We start from the raw sequence: 14176 nt of genomic DNA, 5'->3' as shown, positions 1-14176 counted from the left end.
AACTAGATTATAGCAGTATAAAGACAATGATGTAAACATTATCTAAAAAGACTAATTATACAAGACCAAGTACTTCATACTAGTTGTCATCCTGAACACTTCTTAGCTGCTGTTTGCCTATTCAGATGAGAAAACTAAATGACTAAGATTTAATATTATTAGTGCATGACCTAGTTTCCAGTCCAGTACCCAATCTACTACAATATTTTGTCTCTCTTGATGAAGCAGAGCCCACTAATTAAGGGGGGAAAATGTGTGTGCTTGTACACATTACATAGTTCTGAAGTAAGACAAAGAAAGCTTTCAAAGATTTGTCAAGCGTACCTCAAAGCAAACCAGAAAGCATGTCTGTCAGCCACACCCCCTTGTTTAAATTCTTGGTGGTACATTATGACAACTACATGATGCTTTTCTATATTCCTCTATTCTTCTTCCCTGTGTTTTACCCACTACTCCTTAGTGAAGGATAGTTAGAGGACTTGGTAACTATAAAACCAAAAGAAAGTTACTTCTTGCCATAAATGGCACAAAGTTTAGGAAGTTTGGGAAATAATGTTAGCCTGAAGGATAAGTGTCTTTATACTACAGAAATATTTATTTTTCCAAGAATTACACCTCAAAAGAAAGCCCTCACTTTTTATTTCCTACTTGGAGTTCATCCCTGTACTCTAAGAAGCACCAGAGCTCACAAATAACCTGGCAGGAGCTCAGAGGCTCCAGTGTCACACAGACTGCTGACCTGGAACACTTTTCTCTTACAGCAACCACAACACCAGTTTGTTGGTGGCTACAAGACAGAGCCACACTGGTTATGTTTCCCGAGGTAAGATGCAAAGTAAGATGCTCTACTTTTTCTGAGCTTAGATAAAGTGCCCACTTCAAGCAGCTGCTGAGGATGAGTGCTGCAAGTCCTCTGTACTGCAGTACACAGTAAGACCTCTTTTCTGATACCTCTTGACACACACTCACCCAGATTTATCTCCACCTACAACAGATGCATTTAGTTCAACCACTGCATTGTGCTAAACATAAGAATCTGCATGCTCTATAGGAATTTAAAAAATAACTCAGAATTAGCAAGCTATTTTTTTACCTTGACTCTTGACTGACCAAAAAAAAAACAGGCAGATGCCAAATCCTCTATTACATGAAAAAGAGTAATGCTTTATCGAGACTTCATTTACAGAAAACTATGCAATTGGTAAGCCTCAACCTCAGAGCATCTGTCATGAACTCTTGTCTTAGCAAGAAGCAACAACACAAAAAGAGATAAACCACACTGATTTTATTTCTCTCTCAAGACTATAGTAAGTGCTAAATTTGCATCACTGAACTACAAAACACTCCTGGGATAGGGGCAACTTGAAACATACTGAGATGATGTCTTGGAATTGAAAGGACAACTGTCCCACATGAAGTCCACAGAAAAGAAAGGGAAGAATTTCAGACAAGCCTTTGGAATTAACACGTCAAGCAGTCACCTCAAACATATGATCTCAGGAAGACTGAAAAGACTGGACAGATATAAGAACAAACTTCTGCAAGATCTCACTCCTGCAGAAGGTCCAAGAGCCTGAATCCCCTGAAAAGAAGGCTTTTCATTCTTCCCTAGCCCTTTCTCCGAGGACATGGCTTTTAAAACTGGCTAATGCCTGGGCAAAACAAAAACTACACAAACCTAAGGACCTTGGAGAATTACTCCAATAACTGCTACAGCACAAAATCAAAACTTTAAAATTAATTTTCACAATTTTTTTCCATTTTCCTGTAATTAACAGCAGATAAATTTACTTTTCAGTAATAGAGATTCAAGTCAAAACAAACCAACATTAAGTGCTTTGGCAAACTCAGTTATTCACTTTACTTGGACCGTACTATGCCCTTCTATTCTGACTTTTATCTGTAACTACTGAACTCTTTTTTACTATTTAGGTAAAGAGGCTTTACTGTTTCTTTTGTAAATACATCCCACACACATAAATCTGCTTTGTAAAGTCAGGTATCTGGAGGATGAAATCCAGTAAGTCAGCTAGACACCAGTATTGTAAATGTTACAGCATGCTTCATAATCACCACTATGCACTCCCTTCCAGGACAGATTTAAGGCAATGATTTTTTTTTTTTTTCTTGGTCATTAAAAAGCCACAATTATTTTTGCCTTTGTGGAAAAAAGGAATTATGTATTTTAAAATAATTCTTGTCCTTCTCACGCAGAGCAGTACTATCTAAACTCCATGCCAAAAGAAAACTTAAAAGGGTATCACTCACAAGGCACAAGAGGAAAAAAACTCAACTGTGATATCCAATCTGAACTGGATACCAAAATGATTTCATACCTCATAGCAACTACTCTGTTCCAAAGATAAACACAATTCATTAATAAGACAGATTAATCTAAAATACTAACAGAAGACTTAAGACTGCATCTATTTAAGCAGTTACATTGGACCAAAGGTGTTTTCAATTTTTCAAATCACTTCTAGTGATAAGAGGGAAGAAGAAGCAGAACAGTGATTTAGTTTTAATACTAGAGTTTGTTTTTTGAGGGGAAAAAAAAATTCTAAGCCATAAATAGATAACAGCTGCTACTCAGACTATCAAGTAAGTAAAAACCTAAGCATATACATGCAATGATAAAATTCATGGTTACTCATTTATATCTTAAGATATATTATCCTATTTATACCTCATTTATATCTTATGACTGAGCTTTCTGAGCTCCCACATCAGACAACTACTTGACAACATCTTGACATATTTCCACATCTTTGGCTAAAAGTAAGAAGTATTCAGATCATAAGAGTTGGGGTTTTTTCTTTCAGTTCTATGTTATGTGCTTTTTATGTATATAAAAAGTGTTTATTCTGTATTTCCTCTGCTTCCTCTATTTTGTAAACAAATTCAGGTCGTGCTCAGACTATTGTGTTTCACACAGGAATAGTCACTAACAGCATTCAAGTAAATTACAAACACTGATTTCAACAGAAAGTACACAGTGCCCTGCAAGGAATGCCTCCAGGGTGCCCCATGACCTCCTTCTTCTAAGGCAGGATTTTTGCTTCCGGAATTATGCAACAAATTACATTAGCAAAGCTTAAGACCGAAACATGCTTCCTTATGCATGCAATGCAGATGTTACTTTTCACTATACCAAGGAATATGAAGAAGTAATTCTCAGACAAAATTAGAGACCTATTTTTAAGACAAAAATATTATTATTATATATAAACTATTACAGTCATCTTAATTAAACATAAAATGAGATACAATAATATTAATCACTTTAAACAAATTAGTCAGGCTAGCCAAAACCATTTACCTTGCAAACTATTAATATTTCAACATTTCTTTCTACACTGGCCGCTAGGAAGCAAACTTTAGAAATCTGTGGCGGTTAAAGGAGCTCAAACTCTCCAAGTGACAATGGGTTGGCTTCTGGGGTATTTTTAAGGATTAATGCTCCAGGATTAATGCATGATTCATATCATGCCAGTTTTGCAGCAGCTTCCTCTTTTGAACCCTTCTACCATTCATTTACTCTCAGCTTACACTACTAAAAACTGGTATTAGGATCAGATACTTATATCTTTCCCTAATACCTCCTACACAAATTTATCATCCTCATAAAAGCCATGAGCTTATTTGTGAGTATGGTCCAACTCTTAGGTTTCCTGTGGCTTAGAGATCCTATCCATTCCAGCTCCTGGAGCTAACTTTAATGTGTGTCACACTGGCAGTCCTTTGAGGCAACCTTAAAATTCCTACTATCATGCCACACATCACAAAATCAAGAAAATTAGTCATAATGATAAGCCAAAACATAATTACACAGCAATTTTCTTATTTCTCTGGAAGCATATAATTTCATTCTAGGAAAAAAAGGAAGAGAAATATTTCTAAAATAGAAATTCATGGACATTCAGTATCAATTTGCCTGACAGCATTTACTTCTCAATTAAAGGTACAAACTTGTTTCTGAGGGGAGAAAAGGTAAGGTACAGAAAAGAGTTACTGACATAGCAGCTCAATCTATGCAAGCTGCACAGGGTGAATAGTAATAAAAATTATTCAATTTATTTTGGCAATTTCTTAAAATACCTATTAGACAGCCTCCCCCACCTTCCCTGACTTAATTCGTCACTTATTTTATTTTTTTGAAGATGAACAGACATACAAGACAATCCACAGAGAGCTTGCACAGGTACAATTTCAGAACAAGAAGTCTCTTCATAGATTTTGAGAATAGGACACCAACAATAAATAACACTTTTTAATGTATCACTTGGGTAAGGTAGATTTCTCATGACTGCAAGTCCTTCTAGAAAGCAGTGCTGGTGACTGTGTAATGATACTCTTCTCTGTGAATGGTACAGCACAACATCCTAGTGTCAAGCCAAATTCATCCTCTGCCTCTGAATAAAAACCATCAGCATCTTAATTTAAATATTTGAATTCCTAAATCAAGTAAAACACTTGGAAGCACCAAAGCCTTTCCCCAGTCCCTTGCAATTTAATGCATAGCCTTGCTACTTCTACCTGTCCATAGGGAAGTTTTTTCCAAGTCCCACCACCTATCCTAGTTTGTAGGTACATGGTTGCCATGTCATTTTGTCTGCAGTTTCCTGTTAAAAATTTTGGCTACCATATATTGCAAACTGGTAATCTCACCCACATTCTATTGCCTTTTTCCTGTCTATACCAGATCTAGCTCCTTGGTGTTACATTAAACCAGACAATAGAGATAATTTCTGTTTAACTATTCCCAGTCATGGGCCAGGCCTGGTCTGGGCACAAAGTACAGAGAAAGTATCTCCATGAATGACAAGAACATTCAAACAAAGCTTAACTAATGCCCTACTACCAACAAGCTTTATTATTGTACAACCAATCTCATTAGATGGGCACATAAGCCAATAAGATTATTTCTGTTCTTTTCTGCCCTTTCTAGCCATTTCAGCTTTCTAGTCTTCCAGCCACAGAGCACATAGGCAACCTCCACATATTTGCTCCAGCCAGGGGAGCACAAATGACACCTTAAAAGAGCTCTTCAGATTTGCAGGGAGGACAAACCACTTGTGACTGTGGCTGAAATCCCCAGGATCACGTCCTCCACTAAATGATGTTCTGGAAGCTTCTTCAAAACAGCTGTTTCACTAAAAATTCTCAACTATAAATTGGAAAAAACTGAATGAAGGACCTAATTGAAGGGTATTAATACCCTCTTTCAGACCTCCAGAGCCTGGAGCAAGGAGACCTTTGGCATGAAACTCTGCATCAACCCCTGCAGGCATGGGCAACAGCAGCCAGAAGCAAGTCATGAACGAAATACACAGCCCACCTGAGCAGGCAAGTAAAGAAAGCATGACAAAGCAAAGATGGCCAGTTTTAACCTCTGGTCATGAGTTATTAAGAAACATTGCTGTCACACACAGCTCTCTTCCTCCTCTACCTCCACAAGGCAAGCAGGGCTGGGGCAGAGAATCTTGTGACTCCAATGGCCACAACTTCTACTTTTTTCAGCAAGCTGGATACAAGACACTGGTTCAGCAAAATTGGATACATAAAGTGCAGAATGCAAAGTAAGAACTTCTGCACTCCAAGATACTCTCTGCAGTTTATTTTACCTAGATAGAAGTAAAATTTCTCTGTGAACTCTACTCCTATTTATTGTTAGCATCCATACTTAAGATTAAAAAAACAACACTCAAGTACCCTGGCCAGCATCTCTATAAATCCTACTGTTGAAAGGCACATTTAACCCAATTTAAATACAGAAATCCTGCTCACAAGATGTTCTGTGCCAGGATTAATGCTCCTATTCAAGTATCATTTATAAGCAATGCCCATAGGAATCCTCAGTCAAATGTAAAAAGGTCAATTTTGTATTCAACTACTGAAGTTCACAAGAAAATTACATAACTGAAAATTGGATTTTTAATGCCTGAAGCAGCTTTGCAGCAAAACAAATCTAGGTTTCAGCTTCCTGTGACAAGTTATATCACTGTTCAGCTGATATTACTGCTATTTAGCTTACTGCATAACTTCTTCTCCTTCATTTTATTTGCTTTTAATTCAAGTCACAGAACTTTGTTCCCAACTTGCTGTCTCAGCACTCTGTTTCATAACTGCAAGCAAAGAACTGGAGGCCAACAGAAAAAAGAGTAACACCAACCACAGCAACTTACCTACTAGGTCAGGAGCAAAGTATTGGCAGCAATGAACACTGAATAGAAAAAAAATAACACATTAAATAGAAGACAGTGATAAAATAATCTGATTTAAACTCTTTGTGCTTTTTCCAAGACTTTTTCCTTATTAATAGTATGCAGGACAACCTGCCTCAAAATAAGAAAGCTGGAAAAGAAGCACAGAATTTATTTTTAAAGCCCCTCCACACATTCTGAAAATAAAAGCAGTCATACAAAAGACATCCTGCATGACTACTCCTCCCTCACACCTCAACAAGGTGGTCATGGGAAGGGAGAATAATGCCATGCCAGTGTGACATCCTCCTCACCCAGCCCTGTGGTACCCACCAGTGAGCCACTGTTGAGCTCACACCCTTGCCCAAAACCCAAGCAAACAAGGTGGCTGCAATTCTGCCAGTCTGCAACTTACAATCCTGATGGTTAAAGAGCAACCAGTTCTTGCATGAGCCAACCTCATACTTGAAAAATCCCCTGGTTCAGGTTGCCATTCCACAGAACAGCAAACTAGTGTCAAAGATCCCAGTAAGAGATGAAAAATGTAATGTTTGTCAAACACATGGGTAGAATTGATAGAATTGCACTCTAAGATGCTTCAAATATGAAATTCATTCACTTTTTGTGTTAGCTAGCACAACGCAGTACCACATACTCTTGTCAAACACCTGAAAAATCATGTGGTTATCCTTATCAAGATCAGAATTGCTCTGCTATGTGATCTGGGAGGAGTAAGAACCAAGAACTATTACTGCTAAAAACTTCAAAGTTTTAAAGGGCAAAAAGTTAAAGCAAGTAGAAGACAGTAAGAGTGATCAGCAACTATACTAAAAAGAATTACTCTTTTAAATTCCAAATTATACCTTTACTTTCACATGGAGCTGAAAATCTTCTAATCTTGTAATCTTTCTAAAAAACACTCTCATACCTCCTACCACTTAAAATTAAATAATCCCTTGCAACATGAATTAACTTCCAGAAAATCCATCTTTCAAATTAATTATGAATTATAGATAATTCTAATATGCAATTTAAAGACGTGGTTTTTTCCTCCATCCCCATCATCAGCTCTCTTCCAAAATAGCTATCTACAGATAAGGCAAAGGCAATATCCACTGAGCATTAGCCACTCCAGAAGACCTACCCAAACAAAAGTTTAAGATGTGAAAATATGATCATAATCAATAGAAGGAAAAACAGTATTTGCTTGGTATTTGATAAAAGAATCTATAAAGTTTAAATCTATATTTATTTAAAGGAAGTTCTTAAATGCTTCTATTTCACCCATCAGACAGAGAAAATCTCGCTGGAATACTGGATTTTTTTACTGAGGTTTGGGTTTTCTGAGACATGTTACAGGGTTGCCCACTAATGTCAAAGTCATAAAACCTTTTTTATATGTCACCCAATCCAATCACAGGTTTATACTTCCTCAAAATCAGATTTTCTTTTAGAAAGGCAAGTAGCTGTGTACAGAAAAAATCTATCTGCATTTCACAAGCGTTCTCATCTCACTGTCTGAATTGTGAAGCAAAATGGGAAATCCATGAGTCTCTATAAGAAGTTTACAATTGATTTTCAGTAAATCAGTACACCTAGGATGTGTAAACTGATAGGAGAGACACATGTTCATATCTAAATTACCCTCTAATCACCTGCTCATTCCCTCAGCCTGAATTGGTTATTCACCAGAGGTACAATCAGTCTTCTGCCTCTTCTGAGGGATCCAGTTGAGCCACTGTTAGAAATAAGACACTGGGATAAATGGACCTTTGCTCTGTTCCAGTATGGTCTTTCTATACTAAATCCCACAGTAAGTCAATGCACTGACAACTCCAGCCAACAGCTAATATCACTTAGTGAGAACCTGCTAAGGTCCAGGGGCATCACATCTGGGAGATGCAAGGATAAAACACCAATGCAATTGCAGGTGGGATGGACACTGAGTGCTCTCAGATATTCAGCAGCCCTATCAGACAGTCTGTTCTGAAATTCTACAGCACTTAAGAGCAACTTGAATGAAGAGAAAGAAAAAAAAAAAAGGACCAACAGTTTACGAGAATATTATACTCAGCAATGAGAACAGCAGTCACTCAGTAGAGGAGTTAAAATTAGGCATCTAGGGAGGAGAAATAACCCTCCAGCACTTAGATTTAATAGAGTCACTTATTTACTGCTCACTGAATTGCTCTGCAAGAACACAAAAGCAGCCTGGAAACAAAACATTTCTCCAATGGCGAAGTTTCTCAGTCTGGGAAGAGTTTACACTTGGCAGCTAATACAAGCTATTGGGAAAGTTTTGTATTGAAATGCGTGTTTGTCTATCTTCACACTAAGATTCTGAAAAAAAGCAGCTTATGGGAAAATGTCACTTGCTTAAATATTAAAAGGTAAAAAATAAAGATGAAACTGTAATCAAACTGTTTGTGTGCTTTAAAATTGTAAACTTGTCCACTAATAAAGCATAAATGAGATTTACAGTAGGGAGAGAGCAAATTACTTCCACTCTTCTGTAGCTCATCAGCTTAAAAAGCATACAACTCCCAGCCAAATCTATTTCAGTGAATAGAAATGAAACTGTGTTTGTTTTCCCTGTAATTGCTATTTACAATGTGTTTGGCTGCCTGAGGGTAAAAGACAGACAATTACCAGAAAGGTACTAAATACACCTTTAAACCCTAACAGCCTAAAATTTCAGACAACAAACTGAATTACAATTATTGTCCATACACTTGGACACACATCCTCAAGTAATTAAATTCAGTCCGTTACAATTCACTGTTTGTCATGATTTTTGATGTAACACTGCTGCCGAGACGGCACAAACCACTCAGGGACCCAAAACGAGTTACCAGGGGTGGGGAGAGAACAGAGGGGAAATAAATCACCAAACCACCATTTTTTATTGAACTTTTCCCCACTGAAGGTTGGACATGTTTGTGAACTACTAGCATAGTCAACCATAAAGGATTTAAAAATGACATTGCCTAAGGAGTCAATTTTGCCATCCAAGTAAAAGTAGAGGCCAAGCAGAAAAGAAGAAATTTGGGTGTTTACCCTGGCATTCACACACCCTTTTCTCTCAAAAGCCAGAAAGGTTAAGTATAAAAAACAAATGTGCAGAAATACAGTTTTGTTGTTGAATGAGTGGGGCACTTAAATGAAGAACCTAAATGGAGATACAGTTTTGGGGCTGGGCTTTCTGTTTTGGTTGGGGTTTTTTCCTTCTAAATCTAGCACATATTTCTTCTCACATCTGCTTTTAAAGATGTTCAAGTGTAAATGGTTCCATGTAAAATTTTCAACTTGTCTGAGAAAAAGGGTGATTACCTGAGGATACAGGCCCCAGGCTTCACGTACTGAAGTACAATTCAGTTTTACCTGCTTGCCAGGGTATCTGTCTTAAGAGACCGTGAAAACATCATTTGCCCTCTTTTTCTACAAGTCACTTCTAGATACCACTATTTAGTACTTACAGTCTACTTTTGCCACATATGTGCAAATAGGCCTCCTAAAACTGGCACCACATCCAAAACAAAGTGCTGATCCTGAGAAATTGCAACTCCTTGGCAGGGCCAAGATAGCAGAAAGTTCTGGCACCTTGCAGGACTGAAAGAAATCTCTGTACTTTAGAATCATTAAAGGACATGTCTTATCTACTTTAAATTGAGTTCTCAGCAATCTGATGCTTGTTTAACAGCCTTGACAATAGAAAGTGAACTGGGAGTAGCAGCTTCCACATGTGGAGGCAGGCCACAAGCTATCAAACTGGCAACCATGTGGACACAGTCCTCAACATATTTGAATTTAATGCACCTATACAGAATCAAATATATACATATTATGGTGTGGGTGTATATACATTTATTAGGGTGTAGTACATCTACACCCACAAAAGCATCACCTGTCTCAGTCAGAAAATAGGATTACCTACCCTTTACCAGACCAGGACCAGACTTCTCTCACAGGCACAAAGACCAGATTTTTCAACTGAGAATTTCTAACATCACATTCTGTTCACTGGGTGGATGTGGCTGATAGTGAATCTTTTCCTGCTTCTCTGCTTTATGGTACACATGTGCTATACCACAGCTGAGAGTATGAAAGAATAAAGCCTAACCCAGGAAGACCTAACCCACCACAGTTGTCAGTCTGATCTTCACACAGGCCATTCCCTTAAGAGCTGGACTTGATAATCCTTCTGGGTCTCTTTCAACGCAGAATATTCTGTAACTCTTCTCTCCTGTAATTTAAAATCAAGCAAAACTCTTCCTCTTTAGCACCTCATCTGTGACGACCCATCCTTACCGGTAAGCTGTTCAGAGGCAAGATGTATGGTGAGGGGAAAACCATTGCAATGAGCCTGCCTCTGACTGCCCTTCAGTCAATGCATTTTAGAACAGGCCCCTTTTTATTTCTTTAAACAAGGTGAGTTTTCTGTTGGGTTGGCCTTCCTGGTTATGCTGAATCAGACTTTTTCCATGAATATGGAAAATTTTGCTGCTTAAATGCAAAATCAAGCAAAACAGCCTCTCCTTGGTTTCTCTTTGGGAGTTTTATATTTTGGTAAATTTTCCTTTAACCTGACCTCAGGAGACCTTCTCAGGCCTACACACAGACTTAAGACAGCCTCTAAAGAAACTCTGTAGTCAAGCACCAAGACTAATAAAAGCACTATTCATCTAACTTACACATGGAGCTTTTAGTGATGAGTCAACCTGTCCAGTAAAATTAGAGACAAAGGTTTTTTCAATTCATCCAACTCAGCAATAAGCAAAATGACTGTATGTACATTCTAATGCAGATTTACAAGTCAGAGCACCATTCCAATTAATGTGCAAGGTGAAATTTGGAGGTAAGGCTTCATGTGCTAGGGATGGTTTATTATCTAATTTTAACAATTTTTAATTCTGGCAGCAAATTCAGGTCTTGTCATGCCAACTTAATTATTTTACTATTTGAACTTTGCATCTTTACCAAGACAGTTGTGCAAACATTCCTCTGCTCAGCTTTAAGTTTCCCAGATTAGTTTTACACGTTTAGGAAGTTTGATCACGCTGAATTGCCATTCTTAAGCAAACTGGAAACGTGTCATAAAGGTTTTGCTGCGCTATGGCATCTCTTAGAAAAGCTGACTGCATTCACTGATGCAGAGCGGGGAGGAAACTGCAGCTGCATTTTAGAGCTCCAAGAGGAATAGCGGTGATAAACACATTTTCCAGCTTGACAGTGAAGAAAACGCAGGACACCACCAACAGCCACTTTTGCCCGCAGGAAACGAGGAGGGGCATCCGTGGAAAAGAGGATTGGAAAAGAAGGAGGGTACCGGGCAAACAGAAGCACGACAGCAGGAACTCGCATCAGAGCGGCGTAACTTTCAGCAGCATCCTTCTCCCCGTGCTGCAGCTCCTCTCCCCTGGGGGTTTACCGGGGGATGGTCCCGCGGCCCGGGCCCAGCGGCGGGCAGCTCGCTGGCCGCCCCCCGCCGCCCGAAGGAAGAGGAAGCGGCGCCGGGCCCGCAGGAAGTGCGGCTGCCCCACGCCCGCCGCCCCCGGCCCGGCGGCCGCTGCGCCGTGACAGGTGGCGGCGGCGAGAGGCGGCCCGGGCTCCGCAGGCAGCACCCGGCAGGACCGTCCGTCACCCGCGGGGGCCGCGGCGAGGGCTCGGGCAACCGCCCTCCTCGCCCGGAGGTGCACCTGCCCTGCCCGCCCCTACCTTGTTGAGGTGGGGGTCGCGGAGCACCTCGTAGCCCCTCTTCATAGTGAGCTGCAGGGGCCGGGCGGCATCCCGCCTCTTCCCGTCTCCCTTCCCTGCTTGCATCGTGCGGCGCCGTGGGGCTGACTGCCGTCAGGTCGCTGCGGGAGCGGAGGCAAAGTGGCGGTGGCTCCTCCTGCCGAGGTGACCGCCCGGCGGGGTGGGGTGATCCTACCGGGAGAGAGGGAGGGGGCAGAGCCGCGGCGAGGCGCCGCCGCCACGGGAGGGGGTCACCGGGGCGCCGCTGAGTCACCGGCGGCTGGGCGCACACCCGGGCGGCCGCCCAGGTGCGAGGGGCAGCGGGGGTGCGGACCCGCAGCCCTGCCCTGCCCGGGGGCGCAGGCTGCGCCGCCTTCCAGCGCAGCGGAGAGGCCGCCAGGAGAAGAGAGCAGGCCGGGGATCACCTGCCGCGGGGTCGCAGGCGCCGCTCTGCCTCGTCACGCTGCGCTCGGCACAGCGGCTGCCGAGCCCGGAACCCAACGGCCGAGACCCCGCGGCCCAGCTGAGCACACACGCAGGAGCCGGGCCTCTGCGCTTGAGTCACGTTCAAGTTTCGCTTTCCTTCTGCTATTTAAATGGCCGTGTAATCCAATCTTTCCCGAAGGGGACGGACTGCATAGCTTCGCACAGTCAGGAGCGTATGGTTGATGTAATTAGCTGTAGATTGGCTTCAGCTCTGGTGGTTGGGGTTATGCCTGGTCAGGATGGAGACCACTGGGGCAGAGCAGGTGTCCAGCTGGTTTGTACCGTTAGCTCTGCATTTGTTCGCAGTGTTCTGAAATTCTTTACGTACAACCCATCGTGTGCTGTATGACTGTGGCTTTATTTCTCTAAATTCATGTATGTAAGCAAAAATAATTTCCATATGGATGCTGTAGTCCTGCTGGAGAATTTACAGTTTCAAATGTGTGACTGGAAGATTAATTTAGAAGGGGTTGGTTTCTGTTGTCAAGCAACAATGAACAGATACAGATTTTGCAGCTCTTCAAAATTACCTCTTCACATTTCATCAGTAGGCCTTGTATCCATACTACTGCCTAATCTTTTATTAAAAAAAAAAAAAAACTCCCACAGAATCTGGCCTTTACTGTATTTCCTATTAAGTAGCTCTGAAAAGTTTATTTGCAGTTAACTAACAAGGGAAAGTTGGAAGCATTCCAAGTCTCTATTTCTGGAAACTTGACTTGCAAGTCAGCAGAAAATTCAGTAAATAGATTTCTTCCTTGCTCCACCATCTCAGTATTATGGAAAGCAGTAAATTAAAATTAAAAGTTCCTTTAAACCTGGAGTCTTTCTGATCAATTATTTACCTTTCCTTGGATTGTCTGGCTAGCTAAGTACCTTCTTCCCCACCCAAGTCCTGAATATTACCTTTAGTAGGTATCAGGGATATGGGGTTTTATTTCAGCTCTTTCTCAGTTATAAAGTTGAAAGGCAACATAGAAACATCCTTTCTCCTTTCTGTGTGAGTACACTGAGACTATTCTGACAGAATGATAACCTAATGCAATATTTTGTTTGAGAGTAATGTGTACTGATGTAATTTTTATCTTCATGTTGCAACACTGTTTATAAAAAAATCCTTCTTTGTTTTATGTGCAAAGTCACTGCAATCATTGTGAGTACCTGCTTAGAGGTAAGCACTTGTCCTGACTCAGTTTGCCCAAGTTATAAAAGGTATGTAATGAAACAGCTAATTAAAGTCAAGTTCATTGGAATATATACATATTCTTTTTACGTAATCAGAATTCAGAAACCAGTTACTACTGTGTTTTAAATGTGAATTTACTCCTCCCTATCTTCCTAAAAATACAGTTTATTTGTTATGTTCAAACACTAATAAAAACTAAATCATAACTATCTTCTAAGATAAATGGGTTGTAAGAATGGCAACAGATCTTCTCAGCTCAAAAGCAAGACCAAAGAAACAAGAAAAAATGGTGTCATATGTCACCTGTCACCTGTAGAAATCATCCACTTTAGACTGCAAACATTTTACCATTTAATGAGATCAGTAGGGATTTGTCCAAGTCTGCTGTTAGTGATTACTTTTCTTCTAGACTTTATATCTTCTTTCAAATTCAGTTGTGCATTTGTATGGCCTTTACAGAGTATCTTTGATCAAGAGAAATTTTAGACTTACTTTTCTAGCCAAAATATCCAAACCATAAAAATAATTCAGAGGTTCAAAGGAGTAATGCTCAGCAGTTACACCTGCA

General features: G+C 40.3%; 1 protein-coding gene across 2 annotated transcripts in view; it reads right to left on the bottom strand.

Annotated features, from left to right (window-relative positions):
• Nucleotides 1-12154, bottom strand: part of ME1 (malic enzyme 1) — a 153821-nt gene extending 141667 nt beyond the window's left edge. Inside the window, exon 1 of one of the 2 annotated variants that reach the window (XM_005518170.3) lies at nucleotides 11919-12154. In XM_005518170.3, coding sequence (XP_005518227.2) covers nucleotides 11919-12023 — 105 coding nt within the window. In that variant the 5' untranslated portion in view covers nucleotides 12024-12154. Of the gene's footprint in view, nucleotides 1-11529; nucleotides 11662-11918 lie in introns of those variants that run through there. The other variant, XM_014263648.2, reaches the window with a different exon arrangement.
• Nucleotides 12155-14176: the final 2022 nt, after the last annotated feature.

Source organism: Pseudopodoces humilis, chromosome 3, assembly GCF_049639895.1.
Source record: "Pseudopodoces humilis isolate 2021_Gansu_Grassland_sample_001 chromosome 3, ASM4963989v1, whole genome shotgun sequence".
NCBI lineage: Eukaryota > Metazoa > Chordata > Aves > Passeriformes > Paridae > Pseudopodoces > Pseudopodoces humilis.
Note: the sequence above shows the minus strand (reverse complement) of the source record. Positions and strands in the feature narration are given on the sequence as shown.